Source organism: Triturus cristatus, chromosome 7, assembly GCF_964204655.1.
Source record: "Triturus cristatus chromosome 7, aTriCri1.1, whole genome shotgun sequence".
In the NCBI taxonomy this organism is placed as follows: domain Eukaryota; kingdom Metazoa; phylum Chordata; class Amphibia; order Caudata; family Salamandridae; genus Triturus; species Triturus cristatus.
Genome location: NC_140590.1, coordinates 1,369,386,391 through 1,369,406,477, shown reverse-complemented (window position 1 = coordinate 1,369,406,477; position 20,087 = coordinate 1,369,386,391). Strand labels below are relative to the sequence as shown.

The 20,087-nt window shown below is 41.4% G+C and overlaps 1 protein-coding gene across 1 annotated transcript in view; it reads left to right on the top strand.

Moving 5' to 3' along the window:
* Window positions 1–20,087, top strand: part of LOC146812077 (extracellular calcium-sensing receptor-like) — a 316,208-nt gene that overhangs the window by 172,866 nt on the left and 123,255 nt on the right. Inside the window, exon 3 of the mRNA XM_085615124.1 lies at window positions 17,884–18,717. Coding sequence (XP_085471250.1) covers window positions 17,884–18,717 — 834 coding nt within the window. The remainder of the gene's footprint in view (window positions 1–17,883; window positions 18,718–20,087) is intronic.

Sequence of the window (20,087 nt, the reverse complement as noted above, 5' to 3'; positions counted from 1 at the left end):
TTTTTATCAGATACAATGATGCCTTTTGCACTTTTTTAACATCACCTAACTCTTGCCAGATTTTCTTATTCTTAGTAGGAACACCATTAACTAGAATGACTAGTGGCTCATTTTCTGCATGATCTACACAAATAGTTTCAAAATGTTTCCTTAAATCTAATGGTAAATACACAACTCTTCCTTTCAATCCCCTTTGCAACTCTGATGGAGGTAATTTACTTGTTTTGGGCTCCATACGAACAATAGCCTGAAAAGGGTGAACACATTGTATCAGAATAGACTCGTACGTATTTAAATCTATCAGCTCTGGAGGAATAGCAACCAACTCTAGATTATTATGAACAGCTCTAGCAGGCATTTTATTCTCATCTAATTTATTATAACAATATTTGCAAATACGCTGCTCACATCCCAAATCAAAACAATCCTCTACCAACAAATAAGTTGCAAATTCCATCCACTTATCATTATTTTCTATTTCACTTTTAAAATACAGATTGACACCCCTAGTCTGATTTTTATAGGGACTTCACTGACAACAAATACAAGAAACATTTGGTCTTTCACCTGAAATTACCTTAAACTTTGTCATTTCATCCTCAAATTTTTCTGTAATTACAGGTTCTACATTGTCTTCAACATTTCGTTCTACTAATGTGTCAGTTTCTTCACTCTCTTGCTGAGGCCCAAAGTAACAAAACTCAATATCCTCACAGACCTGCTTCACATCTGAAACTGACTCACGAAAAAGAGCACTGTTCAACTCACTTAACTTTAGTGCTGGACTTTTTGCATAATACAACCTTCTCACTAACTTCCGCATTTGAGTATGATGTACTGCCAGCATTCTGAAATGGTGAAAAGCACTTTCACAAATTTTCCTAGAAAGACAAGCCAGAGAATGACCTTGCAAACCAGTATGTTTTCTCACTCTGCAAGGGTCTAGTCCTTGCAACAGCTTAATCTTTTGTTTTACACTTTTTTTAGTATAGACTCGTAAAAAACTACATAATTTTTCAATAGATTCCTGTCGTACACTACAAACACTACTGCAATCCCAAGTGTACACAGGGTTTTTAGCACGTCTCCCTAACACTTCATCAGCTATCACTTCTTCTGCATTTCTTTCAACCATTTTCTCGTTCTCCATTGGACAACCATCACTAACCTCATAACCTCTACCACTGGTGTCAACTGCATAGAATAATTTTTCACTTAGTGAATAACTCTCTTCATTAAAAAAAGGCTCTGAACTAGAACTATGTTTCCATTCTCCCAAAAAAAATCACAATTTTTTTTTTATTAATAACTCTTTTCCTCCTACTTTTGGCCTTCATTACATATATTGATTTAACTAGTGATCGAATTCTGTTCAACACTAAAATAAACAGTTTCCTTTTTACTTCAAAAGCCTTTTCCACCATGCTTTCAATATGCTTCTTCTTTTTATAAAATAAAGGTCTCTTTTTATATTTCTTTACATCTTTCAGCAAATTATGCACTACTCTCTTGTAAAATATTTTTTTGCGTAATTCCTTATACAGATTTTGTCTCTTTTTACCATACTTTATCTCCTTTGACTGAACATTTGCTTTTTTACTTTTCCTGTTAATTAGATTTTTTTTCCTTACTCAAAAAATTATTTGAAGTTGCAGCATTCTCTGCATTCTGTTTGCTCATACAAGCATTTTTAATAAATTGCTTCGTGATCTTACCAGAAGATTTTTTCCTTTTAGGCACATTATCTTTTTCATTCAATGCTTATGATTGATGTTTCTTCAAATAATCCTCCTGTCTCTGTTCTTTTCTTTTTCTTTTTTTTTCTGGCATACTTTCTCGATTTTAATGTTGAAAAACAGTATCTGCAAAAAAGAGTCACCAATAAATGTATATTAATAACTTTCAAATTTACAATATTCCATTACTGTACAAACACATTTTATATAAAAACAGACTAAAAAACTATAGCCCTGAACCACAAGTGTGACAATGATTAAAACACTACATACATAATGCATACTACTTTGAAGCAGTTCATGCCCTAAAGCCTACCTCACAAAAAGACTACATGCTAACTAACTGAATGATTACAGTACTAAAAAGAGACACACTGGGTGAGTAACAGGGTGTTTGCTAGAAGTGTATGAATACTAACTGGGGAATTGAAGCTGCGAAAGACAACTGTGTAGCTGATTAGAGAACTGATTGCATACTGGATAGGCATGTAAAGCAGTCCATGTGCTAAGGCCTGGCTCACTGCATGAGTACTTGGGTACTGACTGAAGGATTAGACTACAGCAAGGATAGTGCCTGGGTGAATTTATAAGTGGTAGGCTTTTGGCGCAGGGAATGGATTAGTACTTGGTACTGAATGGCTCACTAGAAGAGTGCAAAGGAAGTGACAGGATGTTTGCTGGACTGTATGGATACTCACTAGGGAATTGAAACTGTGAAAGACAAGTGTCTAGGTGGTTAGAAGACTGCATGCACAGTGCATAGGGGTTTGAAGAAGTCAATTTGCTAAGGCCTAGCTCAGTGCATGAATACTTAGGCAGTGACTGAATCATTAGAGTACTGGAATAGAGTGCCTTGGTGAATTTATAAATGTTTGGGTTTTAGCACAGTGAATGGATTAGTCCATGGTCCTGAATGGGTCACTAGAGGACTGCAAAGCGAGTGATAGGGTGTTTCCTGAAAGTGTATGGAAACTGTCTAGAAAATTGAAGGTGAGAAAAACAACTGTGTAGGTGGTTAGAGAACTACATGCATACTGCATGGACATTTGAAGCAGTCTATTTGGTAATGAATGGTTCACAACATAAGTACTTAGAAACTGACTAAATCATCAGACTACTTCTAGGACAGTGCCTGGGTAAAAATATAACATTTTCAGTTCTGGGGCAGTAAAGACAATACTACATGGTACTGTACTTTAGTGTCAAAGCATGACTCATTTTATCAATGCATAAGCAAAGACTGGCTTCTAATGCTACAAAAACTTGACAACATGACAGGTTTCAAAACAGTTTTCTGTCAGAAAATGCACAAGGTTACCAAATGCTTCTCTCACAGTGGTTCCCAAATGCACACAGACTCACAGTGTGATTCTAGACCAGCACCACTATCCCTAGGAGTTTACCAAAACTCATTCACTACAGTGAAAGTGGTAAGGGAACTGCACACAATCTACATATTTCACGACTACACTTTAGTGTCAATTCTTGACTCATTTAATCAACACATAAGCAAAGACTGGCTTCTAATGCTACTAAAACTTGACAACATGACAGGTTTCAAAACAGTTTTCTGTCAGCAAATGCACGATGTTACCAAACGTTTCTCTGATAGTGGTTCCCAAATGCACACAGACTCACAGTGTGATTCTAGACAAGCACCACTATCCCTAGGAGTTTACCAAAACTCATTCACCACAGTGGAAGAGGTAAGGGAACTGCACACAATCTACATATTTCACGACTACACTTTAGTGCCAATGCCTGACTCATTTAATCAACACATAAGCAAAGACTGGCTTCTAATACTACTAAAACTTGACAACATGACAGGTTTCAAAACAGTTATCTGTCAGCAAATGCACGATGTTACCAAACACTTCTCTGACAGTGGTTCCCAAATGCACACAGACTCACAGTGTGATTCTAGACAAGCACCACTATCCCTAGGAGTTTACCAAAACTCATTCACTACAGTGGAAGAGGTAAGGGAACTGCACACAATCTACATATTTCACGACTACACTTTAGTGTCAATGCCTGACTCATTTAATCAACACATAAGCAAAGACTGGCTTCTAATGCTACTAAAACTTGACAACATGACAGGTTTCAAAACAGTTTTCTATCAGCAAATGCACGATGTTACCAAACGCTTCTCTGACAGTGGTTCCCAAATGCACACAGACTCACAGTGTGATTCTAGACAAGCACCACTATCCCTAGGAGTTTACCAAAACTCATTCACTACAGTGGAAGTGATAAGGGAACTGCACACAATCTACATATTTCACGACTACACTTTAGTGTCAATGCCTGACTCATTTAATCAACACATAAGCAAAGACTGGCTTCTAATGCTACTAAAACTTGACAACATGACAGGTTTCAAAACAGTTTTCTGTCAGCAAATACACAATGTTACCACATGCTTCTCTCACAATCCTTACCCAAATGCACACAGACTCACAGTGTGATTTTAGACAAGCAACACTATCCTAGCACTTTACCAAAACTCATTCACTACTGTGGAAAGGGTAAGGGGACTGCACACAATCTACATATTTAAGTACAGCACATCAGTGTCAAGGGATGACTCTTTTAATCAACATATAAGCAAAGACTGGCTTCTAATGCTACTAAAACTTCACAACATGACAGGTTTCAAAACAGTTTTCTATCAGCAAATGCACGATGTTACCAAACGCTTCTCTGTCAGTGGTTCCCAAATGCACACAGACTCACAGTGTGATTCTAGACAAGCACCAGTATTCCTAGGAGTTTACCAAAACTCATTCACTACACTGGAAATGGTAAGGGAACTGCACACAATCTACATATTTCACGACTACACTTTACTGTCAATACCTAACTCATTTAATGAAAGCATAAGCCATAACTGTCTTCTAATGCTACTAAAACTTGACAACATGACAAGTTTCAAAACAGTTATCTGTCAGCAAATGCACGATGTTACCAAACGCTTCTCCACAGTGGTTCCCAAATACACACAGGCTCTCTGTGTGATTCTAGACAAACAACACTATCCCTTACACTATACCAAAACACATTTCTTCATCTACAAGGAGTACTACATTTTGCTACAGAAACATAACTTATTTCACAAATTCATAAACAATAAGTGGTTTCTAAATCTATCAAAATATAAGAACTGCATAGTTATCTGTCTACAAACACATGAAAAAACACAAATCCTTATCACAAAATGGTTTCTACATGCACACACACTGTCAATAAGATTGTAGAGAAAAAAAAATACTCCCTACACTTTAGCAGAAAAAATACATTAGTCTGATTAAAATATAAATAGTCTACATACATCCTCTCACAATTAAATAACTCACCTTTCAAGATGTTTTGTAGATTAAGAAGTATATCAGTCACACACCAGATATCAGTCACACACCAGATTTTCTTATACAGAATCTCTGCACTGTGCACCTGTCAGCAAAACCAAAGAATGGCAAAGTTTCCCTCTAATTTTCCACACATATACATGTAAACATCAAATCACATTCCTTCCCACATAAATTCAAAAGCAAACACACATTTCTATTGGTTAAACATTTCAACCCTTTCCAAATGACATAAACTTCAACCCTTCCCCCAATCTGCCTTCTGCCCGTTACCATAGAAACAGGTCATGGAACACTGTACTGAGCACACAGGTCACAAGTTCAGCACACACAATGTTGCTAATCAAAACAACAAGTGTGCTTGACTTCTCAACATATCAGCTTATCATATATAATGTTCCTTACAATCTGTTTTTGTTAACCAATAAGAATCAAGCGTTTAAAAAACAGAAATATGCACCCTACCTTTCAGTGTAGAAGGTTGTCTAACAACCAATGATTTCTTGTCTTTTTTCAAAATTGCATCTTAGCCACCATTGTAGAAACATCTTACTTTCCAAACTGCCATTTCATTAACAGAGACCATCTGAGTGCATCCAGACCTCCTTACAAGATGCTTACAGTGTGGATTGTGGGACACAGCTACATTTTCTGGAGCCAAAGGTATGCAGAAAACAAAGGCATTCACAAAGACCTAGGTTTGCCAAATGTAGACATTAAATGGATTGGACAGAGAGGGTTAAAGTAGCACCAATTGATGCCATTGGTGAAATCCTTCATGCAAATCCAACACCCTGACCTCATAATAGTGCACTGTGGTGGCAATGACCTAGGCACTTTGGCTGGGGTAGGTCTGGAAATGCTTAAGAAGGACACCTTTGCACAACTGATTTCACTTTTCCCTAAAACTGCCTTTGTGTATTCTAATATATGCCAAAGTCAGAAATGGAACTGGTCCGATCATTTTTAGTCCACAGATTGAGAAAGCTAGGAAACATGTGAATAAATCTGTTTCTGCTTTTCTCCGAGACTACAGAATGAGGTCCATTTACAATAACAATCTGCGCTTTCATATGCAAGAGATGTATAGGAGAGATGGAGTACACTTTACTGATGAAGGAAACAGAGTCTTCCTCAACAACTTTAGACTCTGTATAGGTACTTACTTATGAGTACCAAAAACTCTCAATGAACACAACGGCTCTTTTTAGAGCCACTCAAGAACAAAACACTTAAGCTTAATCTTTATCTCCCAACAATTTCATTTTTTTTTTCCTTGGATCCGCGAACCCACCGCGAGAGAATCCGTGCATCCAACGCGATAGGATGCGCGCACCGTGCGCGCATTTTGCCACTTTTTTTTTTTTAAAAAGAGGGGCCCCAGGGGGTCCTTCTGAGACCCCCTAAGCACCTCTAGAGGGTCAGAGTATTTCCACTCTGCCCCCTTTATATGTTTTACACACTTATTCCCCTTGCTTCTTCAGCCTCGCTTCTACCGAGGCAGAAAATGGCCGCCAACAGTTCCTGGTTTCGAATGTAGACAGACGCTCGACAGCCAATTAGCATTCAGCGCGCGATCAGGAGGGTGCGCGCTCCGTTCGGGGAGGGTTCGCTTACGGTGCGGGTAGGGTCCGCGGATCCTCCCCGGCCATAGATATCACTAACTTTTTTACCCTAATTTTCTCAGGAACTACTGAACAGATTCACACCAAATATGCAAAAGGCACGAGTCCGAACTGAGGACTACCTCTTTGCCAAATTTGGTGTCATTCCGTTCAGCGGTTCGGGCTGTAGCTGCGACAACAGATCCTATGGGAAATTGCATGGGGAAAACGCGTTTTGGGACCCCCCTTTTTTCTCGGCCCCCGCTTGACGAATCACCACGAAACTTTCAGGGTAGGAGCGGAGCGGAGCTGGCCAAAAGTTTGGAGAATTTCGCGAAGATTCGTCAATCGGCGCCAAAGAAAATCCCAATAGAATGTTGCAGATTTCCTATGGAAAATAGGTCCTAACTATAACTATCTACTTCCAATCCTGGTTTCACCGATACAAAACAGGCACTGACTCCGTGGGATGCTGTTCAAAGAAAAATCTTTATTCCATACGATGTGGCCCAGACGCGTTTCGACGGACAGGTCCGCCTTGCTCACTGTGTCTGGTATCACTCAAGTAAGTTTTATTTAAGCATTCTAACACTCGTGACACAAACCAAAAGGTCGCTTAGCAACCAAAGGAACCAGTGAAGGACATAGAAAAAATACTAAGAAATAATGCATATTCTAACTCATAATACCTTGATAAGCACTTCATTAACCACCTTTACCACGATTAGCACAGTATGGAATGTATAATATTACCAACATTCTTCTTAAACATTCTAAACATTTACTGCATTTAATTAAATACAAACTACGAGGGTATCAGTCCATTGTAATAAGCCTATGCCATATCCAACATTGGTAACAAAACGGATAATAATGTTACTTGCCTCAAAGTGAAATGCATGTGCTTAAGTTAATCTTTGGACATTGTGATGAATGTAAACTATAACGCTCTTGTGTACTCATTGTGCCCAAGTGGGCATTGGTGTTTCTGGCATAGGGTCATACCCTCTCTCGATTCTGTTAGTTTGGTAATTGGTGGAGCAGTTTGAATAGTTATCTCTATATTGAGAGATCTAAACAATTTAATAAATAAACAAAATTGTGATGATTGGTGTGTGATGAGTGAAAAACATAGTGTGAAAAAAGAAGAAGAAAAAAGTGTGAGTCAGATCTCATGGAGAATTGGTTCAAAGATTTAGAGTAGGCAGTTACCGCTATCTTAATTTGACAGAGATAGATGATTAGAGGTGTACACTCATTGCCTCGTCAGCATTCATGCCATTCGGAATTTTACAATCCAACTGGATTATGTATCTCGATTCTAGTCTCCTAAGCGCTAGTTGCCTATTGCCTCCTCTGATGTTCTTTTTTACACTGTCGATAACAAAGTAAGTAAGATCCTCCGCTTTGCTGCCATGTAGTGTATTAATATGGCGGGCCACTGGATACGTAGGGTCATCATTATTGATGGCCCTTAGATGTTGTAGTATCCTAATATGTACGGGATGAATGGTGCTTCCCACATACATTTTGTTGCAAGTGCAACGTAACACATATACCGCGAAATCTGTTTTACAGGTGTAGTTCTCCCTGATCTCGAGTGGAGTTTTTCTTAGAGGAGTGGAGACTAGTCTGGTGTTTATTCCATGTTTGCAGGCTTTGCATTTAGTGCATTTGAAAAAACCTTTTTGGGATTTGAGCCAATTAACACCTTTGTCCTGCGCAGGAGCATTGGACACAAGTTCTTGTTTCATAGATTTGGCTCTCCTGAAGGTTAACTGAGGAAGCTTAGTGCAAGAGGGGCCTATGGTAGGATCACAACGCACTATTGGCCAGTGTCTATACAGAATTTTTCGTAGATTGGAATGGTATGTATTATACCCTGTAATTAATCTCGGCGTCTGTTCTACAGATTCCCTTGAGACTGTCTTGCTTTCCCTGTTTTTAAATATGAGATCTTCCCTGGTGGTAGCTGTACACTTCCGTTTTGCTGTCTCTAAAGTTTTTGACTTATAACCTCTGTTGCTAAGTCTCTTGAATAGGTTTTCTGTGGAATCTTTCAAACTCTCTTCAGTGCTGCAATTCCGTTTCATTCGCAAACACTCGGCATAGGGGATGCTTCCAATGAGATTAATGGGATGAGAACTTTGGGCATGCAGAATAGCATTCCCTAATGTCGGTTTCCTGAATGTGCGTGAATGTACTTTGTTATTGCTGATACACAATTCTAAGTCAAGTTATACAATAGACTTCCTACTTGTGGTACATGTAAATTTAAGATTTAGGTCATTGCTATTGATTTCATCAGCAAAATCAATATCACCTTGTTCAGTGCCCTTTCACAGAATAAAAATATCATCTATGTAGCATTGGTACAGTACTGCATTTTCAGACATCTGTGTATTGTATGTCCTCATGAGTACTTGCTCCTCCCACCAGCCCATATGCAAATTTGCATAGCTGGGGGCAAAGCAAGTACCCATGGCTGTGCCCTGTGTCTGTTTGTAAAGTAATCTATCAAACATGAAGATGTTGTTCTCCAGGCACCATTCCATCATATGTAGTAACATAAGTGTATTTTGGTAAAAACCTATATCCCTTGTACTCAGATAGTATTTTGCTGCATTCAGGCCATCGTGATGCCTGATACTTGTATACTGACTTTGTACATCCAACGTGACGAATACATAGTCTTCATGCCAATTACAATCAAAGATTTTAGTTAGGAAATCCCCCGTGTCTTTAGTATATGGAGGTAAAGCTTGAATGGATGGTTGAAGGAAAAAGTCAATAAATTTGCTTGTATTTTCAAACAGGCTCCCAATGGCAGATATGATTGGCCTGCCCGGTGGACACTCTGCATTTGTATGGACTTTTGGGAGCAGATAGAGTTGTGGTGTCACAGGGTAGTCATTTTTCATTAAATACAACTCATTCCTTGTAATCAACCCGTTCCCTCTCCATTTGTATAAACATCTGTGGTATTTCTCTTTGATGCTGATGATATTGGTGGCACTGATCCGTGTGTAACAATCCTTGTCCAATAGTTGTGTCATTGCCTCTTTGTTGTACATTTCAAGAGGCCAAAGCACAACATTGCCCCCTTTATCTGACCATCGTACAACTATGTCGGGGCGCTCTTTTATTCTTTGCATGACTCTGGAGTATTTTGTTAGTTCGTTATGCCTGGTTTTATTAAAAATATTACTGCTTTCAATTGCCAATTCCTTAAAATCTTTAATCACTTTATCTGCAAAAATGTCAATATTGTCCCTATGCATTAGTGGGTTGAAGACAGATTTCGGTCTGAACGGTGTAACCACAGCTGCAAATAAGTTTAGATCTGATCTAATTGCTGCTTGACCACTAGTTACTACATTGGTTATACCATCAGTTTCCAGCTCCGTCATGTCTCTCAGAAAAGTCATATCTGCTACATTTAGAGTATTTGATTCTGTGGACACTGTGCCTCCATGTTCACTTGTATCAATTCTTTCTTTGGTGTTAAAGAAATGCTTACGTAATTTCAATCTGCGTATAAAATGATACAGGTCTATCCTAGTCTGCGTATAATCAAAGTTTGTTTCTTTGCAAAATGATCTTCATTCAGGTGATTCAGGGGATTGGGTAGGCTGTGAAGCACTGAATTTTAGTGCCCGCTTGTCAGCCCACTTTACTCTTGGGGTTTCCCTGATTTATCGCCCCCCTGGCCCCTCCAGCCCCTTTCTTCTGGCATGTGGAAATGCTCTTACTTCCAGAGCAGCCCGGTTTTCTCACTATTTGGTCCTCGGCGATCTGAATTTTCATCTGGATTTGCCAGGGGTCGGAGAGGCCTCTGCTTTGTTGGACAATCTGCATACTGCCCAACTTGCCCAGCATGTCGTCCTCCCCACCCATCGGGCTGGCCATATACTGGACCCGATCTGCTCCAACTTTCCTATCCTGTTACAAGAGCCCCTCCCTGTGTCATGGTCTGATCATTTTCTATCCTACTTTTCCTGGTCCGTCTCTAGGGCTGAGGCCCAGGCACCTGTTTTCCTGAAACCTGTATTGGGGAGAGTGGACCCTCGGGATCTGGCTCATGCTCTCGACACTGCCAGACCTTCGATGTCCGGGGTTTGGAGTATTGTCTATCCAGGTTTACAGGCTGGGTGCCTGGTGCTGTTAACTCCATCACCTCTTCCCGTTCTATAAGACCGGCCAGAACTACCCCCTCGAATTCCTGGTTTACGCCCGCCCTTAAGGTGCTTAAACAAGAGTGTAAAATTCTGGAGCGTGACTGGCGGAGGTGCAACTATTGCCCGGCGGCCAAAAGTCAGCTCAGAACTGCCCAGAGATCTTGCTATGCCGCCATCTCGGAGGCTAAAGGTCTCTTCTACACCTCCTGCATCGAGGCTGCCAGGAATAATTCCAAGGAAAAATTTTCTATAGTCCAGAGTTTTACCTCCCCGGCGGCCCAGACCAGTGTGGCTCCCTCCTCGTTTGACTGGTGCAACACTCTGTCTGGCGCCTTCAGTGACAAAATATTGGCTATTCAGGCATCTTCCCCCCCCCACTCCTGTGTTGTTGTCGGCGCCCCCGGTTCCATCTACCGCGCTATCTGCTTTTTCCCCAGTTCACCCTTTGGATAGTCTGAAAATCCTCAGAGGTCTTAAATCGGGGTCTCCGGCTGATGCTTGTCCGGCTCGACTCCAAGCAGCTGTTGCAGATAATATTTATTTAGAAGTTAACCAGATTGTTAATCTTTCCCTTCAGACTATGGTGGTTCCTCAAGTTTGGAAGGAGGCTAAGATTTTGCCGCTACTTAAAAAACCCACCTTGGACCCGCTTGAGCCCGCTAACTATCGTCCCATCTCTCTCCTGCCAGCTATGGGTAAGATCTGTGAGAAGGTGGTGCTTAAACAATTGTCTGACTATGTGGAGGCTGAGGCTCTCCTTCATCCATCGCAATCTGGGTTCCGCTCGGGCCATTGCGCTGAGACAGTCCTTGTCGAGGTCATGGAGGCCATCCGGATGTGCCTTGATGCTGGGGGTAGGGCCGCCTTGATTTTATTGGATCTCTCGGCGACCTTTGATACGGTCCCACACGATCTTTTGCTGATCCGCCTTGCTGAGATCGGTGTGTCAGGGGCCGTATAGGGTTGGCTCAGGTCCTTCCTGGAGGATAGGGTTGAGCAGATTTGGCTCCCTCCTTGCTATTCCTCCCCCCGCCTGGTCACTACGGGTGTCCCGCAGGGTTCCTCCCTGAGCCCTCTGCTCTTTAATATTTATGTTACGCCTCTCATCCACCTGGCTGAAGCACTTGGTGCTAAAGTAATGGCCTACGCTGATGACACTAAGCTGCTTTTTACCTGGGATAAGGCTGTCAGCTCAGTTCTGGATGCTCAACAGTGTCTGCATTCCCTCTTCGCTTGGCTGGCAGGGGCTCAGCTCAAGTGCAATGACCAAAAATCGGAAATTCTGCTCTTCGGCCCTTTTCCCTCTGATTTCTGTCATCAGCTTTGGCCTCAGGAGCTTCCCCTCCCCTCGTCTGAGGGTCGGCTCACTAAGAACTTGGGCGTCTGGTTTGAGGAGAATCTGCTGTTTTCCACCCAGGTTAAGAAAACTACTGGCTGCTGCTTTGAACTTATTAAAACTCTGAGAAAGTTCTTTCCTCTCCTTCCGCAGGCAGCCAGAGTCACAGTTACCTGCGCGTTGATTCTTTCCCGGCTGGACTACGCTAATTCTCTCTATACTGGCTCCCCGGGATACCTCATTAAGAAATTGCAGGTAGTCCAGAATACTGCGGCCAGACTGCTACTGGGTCTCTCCTCTAGACTGAGTGTTTCCTCCCACCTGATTGCCCTTCATTGGTTACCAGTAGCGGCTAGAATCAAATACAAATCTTTGGTTCTGGCTCATCGCGCCCTCCATGGTCAGGGTCCTCTCTACCTTCAGAAACGTTTCTCTTTCTATGCCCGCGCACGGGCCTTGCGCTCGGCTTCTCGGGGCCTGGCCCTGGTTCCCAGATTCAGACTTCAGAGGATTGGAGGTTGTTGTCTGGTGGTCAGGGCCAGCAAGGCCTGGAATGCCCTCCCCCCTGATCTTCGTCACACTTAGGAGCTTGCTGCCTTCAAAAGGAAGCTGAAAACATTTCTCTTTGTCTGATTTCCTTTGTCTGCCTCAGGTTTTGCGCCGGGATACTCGTGAGTAGCCGAGCGCACTATAAATGGAATATAACATAACATAACATAACATAGCCCCAGAGCAAGGATTTGTTCTTCCTCCCGTTTCAAAGCCATGGTCGTTAGATTTATGACTGTGTTCTCTGTCCCTGTTGTATCTTTTATCTCCTTCTGTTCCGTCTGTATGTTGATTTTTGTGTTGTGCTTGCCCCATCGCCGGTTCCTCCTCCTTCTGCTCCTTGATTTTGAGCCCGGTTGGATGTACGCACCTGTTGCGGAGGTCTTGGGCGTAAACTCATCAAACGCTCCACGCGTAAAAAACCAAGTTCCTGAATCGGTGTTGGTGCATTGCATGCTTGATCCCTACTACTTGCTTCAGGATCAGACTCTACTTCTGAACTCAGTTCAAATTCACTGGGTTCATGATGTCCTGGGGGGCCACTGCTTGTCATTGATAGCTGTTGACGACGGATATTTTCAAATTTTCTTGAAAAAGTATCAATTCTACCGTGCAGGTAATCATTCCTATCACGTTGGAATTTGCTGGCTTTTCTTTCTTCGATCGTTTGCTCGTATTTTAATACACGATTCTTAATGTCTGTTAATCCATTCTTTACTTCGTCTTGATTAGATGTTTTTTCAAGCTCACTGTATATCTAATTTATTCTGGCCAATATTTTCTCTCTGTCCGTTATTGCAAACTTTATCAGTATCTGCAGCATGTTTCGCGACGATTGGGCACTATTATCAGCCCATTCCTGAAGCATGGCGGGATCCTGATTTTCGTAGGTTGGGGCCACGAGAATCCTTAAACCCCTTGGGATGTGATCCACCTCCAGGTATCTTTTGAGTGATGTGCACTCTCACCATTTGGCCACCTCATGCCTTTGTAATTTCTCTAGTTCACCAAGTAATTGTTTCAAATCAATGCCTGCCACCGACGGTTGTACATTGCCACTTATTGATAGCGCTCTGTCACAATCGTCTTTATCGCTAAAAATATCAAGCGCTGCCTCTTCATGATCCTTGACCCAATCATCGGCCATCTTAATGGAATAATTGTTGTCCTTGACACCCACTGCCCATAGATTGAAAAACCTACAGGACTACCTCTCCCATCAGCCACCTGGAGGGATTAACAAACCACAGATAGACCACACAGTGAGCTTACCTGGATCCCGGCTTGCCCTCCGGCATTCACGAGAATCAGGATACTCATGTTCATGCAATCCAATCTGCGCTTGACGTCCCGAGATGTCGGCTTCGGGGGGCTCTCCGTTTTCCTTGTTTTCAAAGACAGTCCACTACGAATTCCGGCAGTGGAGTGCACCAAATCGAGGAGGGTCAGTGTAAGAGGCTCCGGAACGTCTCTAATATTACTTCCAATTGTCAAGTTGACAAAGGCGAAACGCCAAAACGCATCGTCCTTGATTTTGGTGCACAATAAAACTATTTGTGCTATCTCCTGGTGTGCCGCCTCCTGTCGTGTTCTGCCATGATGGCAGAGTGAAGGACCCCGTGGTAATATATATATCTATCCAAAAGGAGTGGAGCCGTCTCCTAAAATAAAGGGGAGGGGGCCGTGTGCCCTTCTCCCTTGACGAGGTGAGCCCCCAATGACCAATTCCCTAGGCTGATAATTTAAATATTGGAGATGAGGGCCCCACCTCCCTGAGCCATAAAATGGCCCCAGGAACCCTATCCTCTGGGCCCAAATCACAGTTGTTGTGACTCGGATCGGCTGTCTGGTATCTGAATTTGGGGCCCGTGGCAGGCCTCCCCTTCACCAAGGGCCTTACGAATCAGTCCCGTGGGTGTACCCAAGGGATCCCCCTTTCAGACTATGCACAGTGTGGCAGGCACCAAGGGGTGCCTACCACAGGGTGCACAATTTTCCCCAATCACCCCTTTTTTCAATGGGAGTATCTGTATTCAGTTGGAACACAGGCTCCTCTTGAAGTCAATGAGAGTCTGACCGAATCGTACCCGGAAGCATCATTATCAGTTGGTCGGACTCCCCGGATCTGATTCGATCGAAAACCATTCCGAGACCTATTCGGTCTCTAAATGCTTTCCAACTGGCATCGTAATTGACCCTTAAGACATATTTTTGTTTTTGTTTTTTTCTAAAGAAAAAATAATGTATCACTTTTTCACCCCAAAAATACAAGAAGAAAAAGTATGTAAATAGAAAGAGTCACAGATATGTAGTTTAACAAATCTTTATTAAATATTTTTTAAGTTGTCAATAATAATAAACTTTGTGTTGTGTGTATTATTGAAATATACATTTAATGAAAATTATTGCAAATTTTTGGAGAATTATGATTAATTTGCTTTATATATAGGGTGTTTGGTGGCGAAAAGTGGAGGTTGGCCACAGGTCCTAAGGCCAGCTCCCAGCTACACATGGACAAAGGCCGTGTGCAGTGAGATTTTGGTTTTACTTATGGTAATAAAATATTACATTACGTAAAAAAAAGAAATTTACTGAAAACACCAAAGGTTAAAGTAACCTTATAGTTTAGTGAAATGTTCAGTAACAGAGTAACATTTTAAACTCTAAAAGCAACAGAAATTCACCAGTTACAGTTATAGTTATCTCATGTAACTATGTGTGCCCTGAGGTAACTTTGACTAGCTCCCTCGCTATGCACAGCTAATTACCCCACATATTACATTACTCGTGACATATTTTATGATATCATTGCTAAAACTGCAAGAATGTTGCTATCTTCATTGTATGCATAATTAATTTTTGGAACTGAATTACCCAAATGGCATTGGGGACGATCATTTCTAATCCAAAAGTTTTTGGCCACTTTATTGCTCTTATTGCAGTTAATCGTGCTAAAGAACTGAATAACTCTTTCACCCTTGAAGTCTGCACATTGGTCAGACCTCCCATCTCTTAAAACAATCTACTGTTCAATGTGAAGATCTCTATAGTTTCTGCCAAGTCACAATGTTGCCTATACTGTTACATATCTTTGAGAGTTGAGTAAAAGTTAAACTCAAGAACATCAAACAGGAAAAAAAACTAAGATCTAAAATAGGCTGTAGAGAAAGCAATGCTGAATTGTTGACGATGATGCTTGAATCCTAGACTACAGTGACTCATGCTGATGTCTGTATGCCAGCATAATTAGATTTGTATCCATTGTCCAATCAGCAGCAGTTGATACTGTGAACTACAATGCTCTACAGAAACGAATAAGGGCCTGGTTTACTGTTTGGCAGACCGGTTACTCCCTAACTAACATAACGGACATCCCATCCACTTTATGGCAAGTTCATTATGTCTTGTGCACTTGTAATACAACAAACATACTATCTGTGATGCTTGTGACTGGAAGCTGTCCTTCAAATTCTAAATCAGACCCTAAAAGACTGGGTATAAGTGACTACTGAGTTTGTTATCCTCCTATTTAAAAATAGTCAACATCATACAATCACTGTGAACTACCCCTACTGCTCCAGACATTTCTAATGGGCACTCTAGGACTCTTCCAATGGCCGCGGTGCGTGGTCAGCTGTCCCGTGGCAGTGCCTTTCTAAGGCTCAAACGAATGCCTTAGAACGGCTCCGCCGTGAGAGCACTGCAGCATGTTCCTACACAGGAAGAAATGCGCCATGTCGTGCATTTCGTCCGTTGCAGGAACAGGGGGTGCAGAAATACAGGGGGGCACATCATGTGCCCCCCTGCATGTACCACGATGCACAGAGGTGATAGGGGGCCCTGCTAGTTTCCTCACCACTCTTTTTTCATGGTAGGCCCACTGCCATGAAAAGGAGGGTGGTGAGGAAACGTTGAATATGCTTAGTGGTGCCACAGTGTCCCGCCCACATATTACTTCCTTGGACCGCTGCACCACCACCGCAAGATTGCGTCTACCCAACGGTAGCAGCGGTCCAATCATAATACGGAGAGTGGACCACCAATCTGGAGGTCCACAGACCACCACTGCAACTACAGCAGTCGATTGGACCACCATACTCGTAATCAGGCCCTTAAGCTTCATGCACACTTTGATAGTATAAATTATCTGGAATAAGTCAATTCCAGATACTTTTACTACAAAGTATTACATGCAGGGTTAACTGTCTATTACGGTTTGTAGGTTAACAATAGTGGATATTGAGTTCACTCTTTTGTGAAACATGAAAAATATTTGTGGTCAAGTATATCAATGATTGTTGGGCATCAAGTGAAACCAAGTATGTGCTCAATAATTTGTTTTGCAAGTTCAGAGCAGAGCATCACGCTTTTGTTCAGGCAATATGGTGGCAGATTGAAATTCAAGCTTCTTGAGACGTTTCAGTGAGTGAAACCTTCCTGATTCCATCTTCACTGTGATGAAAACTAGCAGGCACCACTTTTGGGTGAATCAGGTAATACTTTGAGCGACTGATATTTTACAGCTGGAAACATAATTTTCTGACTACGTTGCCATGCACTTTTGTTACCTCAGGTAGGTGCACCTATTTTATGAAACGCAAAAATGAAAATCTACCCCTAACATCAGTCTTGCAACAAAAGCAAATGATAACTGAGTAAGAGGTCCATGTCTTCAACTGTAAAAGCTCATAATTTCAGTGTACTATTGACATAGAGGCCTAAAGTAGTTTTTGGCTTAAACGTCATCTATATTTCTATTGGTAATGCTTTGGCCCACTCAATGTACACTTCAGATTCTTCTGCAATTTGTGTGGGTTACCTTCTTCTTCCTAATTCAACTGCAGGTGTAGTACAGACTTGATTTACAAAAAAACAACATATAGAAGAATGCAAAGTACTTCTGCATACATTTTTCAAGAAAGGTTGTATCTGATGTCATTTGTACTTCAAACTTACGCATTATTGTACAATGTGCAATCAAAATGTGTACCCTTGTATTTTGACTATCAAGCATAGACACTGATGTATGTGTGTGTATGATTTTTATCCAAATTTGTGTTGACAGTGAAGTTATATCTTTCATTTTGTATATATGTCATCTTTTAGATCAGTTATGGATCTGGACTGCCACTTCTAAGTGACAAGCATCAATTTTCATCTTTTGTTCGATCCAACCCAAGCATAGACAGAGTGCCATATGCTATGGCACAGCTGGTGATTCAGTTTGGCTGGACATGGGTAGGAATCCTGGCATCAGCTAGTGACTATGGCATCCAAGGTGGTCAAATTTTGAGACATGAACTTGGAAAGAATGGAGTGTGCGTGGCCTTCTTGGAAACCCTGGGTGAGAACAACAATAAGAACAAAATATTATCAACTGTCGATCTGATCAAAAGATCCACAGTCACCACGGTTATTCTGTATGTGTACCACACTGAGGTGAGCGGTCTCATGGACACACTGGCAGTACAAGGTGTAACAGGCAAGGTGTGGCTAATGAGCCCAAGCCTACATGGTACCATTTTATTTTACAAAGAAAATCTACAGCAACTGCTTAATGGTTCTCTTATCATCACACTTCAAAAACAAGAGAGCTGGACATTCAAAAAATTTCTTTTTCAACTACACCCATCATCAAGTCCCTCTGACATTTTTGTGACTTCTTTCTGGGAACACGTATTTGAATGTCACTGGGAGACAAATGTGAGTCACCCAAGGATAGCAGATAAGACAAATAACATTAAGAGTAACAGTATTTGCACAGGATTGGAGCAACTCAAGGCACTTCCAAGCGCAGTATACAATGTGGAAAATTTCCGCTTTTCCTATTATGCCTACAAGGCTGTATATGTGCTGGCTCATGCTCTGGACGATATGTTATCCTGCAATCTCAAAAAAGTTAAATGTCTCAGTTTTCGTGATGATTTTCACCCTTGGCAGGTCAGTAATAGATAATCATTCTCTTACGCACAATCAATAAGCAATGCATTTCAAAATCAATCAATGATTGAGTGTTTCTAAAGATTATAACCAGAATATTGAATATTTTCATGTTTGAACTGAAAATTGTTATTCTATTTAGTGCAATATTGTGACTCTATGATAAACTACGGTTAAAAGGTTCCTCTACATCATTATTTGATACAGGTGAAAGCCATTTGCATACACAAAGTGTAAATCTAAAAGTCTGCAAAATGATCTAGTAATTTTAATGGCCTAAACCTTCATATTCAAATATTTAAGGGAGCTAGCCAAGCACCACTCAGAAATCTTTCTGATCAAAAATGTATCTTTGCAACTATAACAAGCGCTTCATACAAGCAAATGTGCTAAACTCAATCAGTGGTTTCAACCACCAAGCTCAATGTCCATTGAGTACTGACAAATAAGAACAAGCATTTACAAAGCTTGTAGAATTGGAATGCAAGCACTGGCAAAGTCAGTAGTGGTGGGTGGCAATCTTGGAATGTTATTTTGTAAATCTACAAGATGGCTGGCACGTTGTTTCAAGACACAATGTGGCAGCCATCATGGAACAGTATAACAATAAGTATAAAAAATAATATAAAAGCAAGAAGCAAAGTAAAGCTTCTGGAACTAATACTTAGCAGAATTAAACTATTGCATGGAAATAAAATCTAAGAAGTCTCTCATTATACGGGGCAAATCAGTTTGGGTGGTTCATGGCGTCTATCCCAATTGAGTCACATAAAAATTGGCAAAAATAGGAAAGACATTCATATGTACTCATATAGCATTCTGCTTTCAGGATCTGTAATTTTTAACAGATGCCAAACGGTGCCAGTGTTCTCCCTCAAATCCTCTCTATAGTAAAGACAACTACAAGAAAGAATAAAACAGGAACTATTTTTATTATGAGAAGGTTGGCAATCCCTGCTGCAGATTCTTCCACAGCTCTAGAGGTGACAATTTCTATCCAAGGGCCTGTTTAGATCTTGGAGGGAATCCCGTCATCCCTCTGTAGCCGAGTTTACAAGTACTCCACCAAGCTGACGGAATCCTGTCTGCTGTATTTAGATGTGTGCTGGCTGGATCATCGTCTGGGGTGAAAGAGTGTTATTTGTCGCATACATGGTTCGCAGCTGTTAAAACTGCAGAATTATCAGCTGGTGAACATTACTCTGTCACTGACAGGGTGGCGGGATTGCACTGAGCCTATGTAGATTTCACAGCTGTGCTGGTGTCGTTATAGCCGTAGATTGCTGATAGAGTGATATCACCAAGGGACTCGTTCAACTTTGGACTATTCCTCTGGCTTGTGGATGGATGGCAGCTCACACACCTGATGT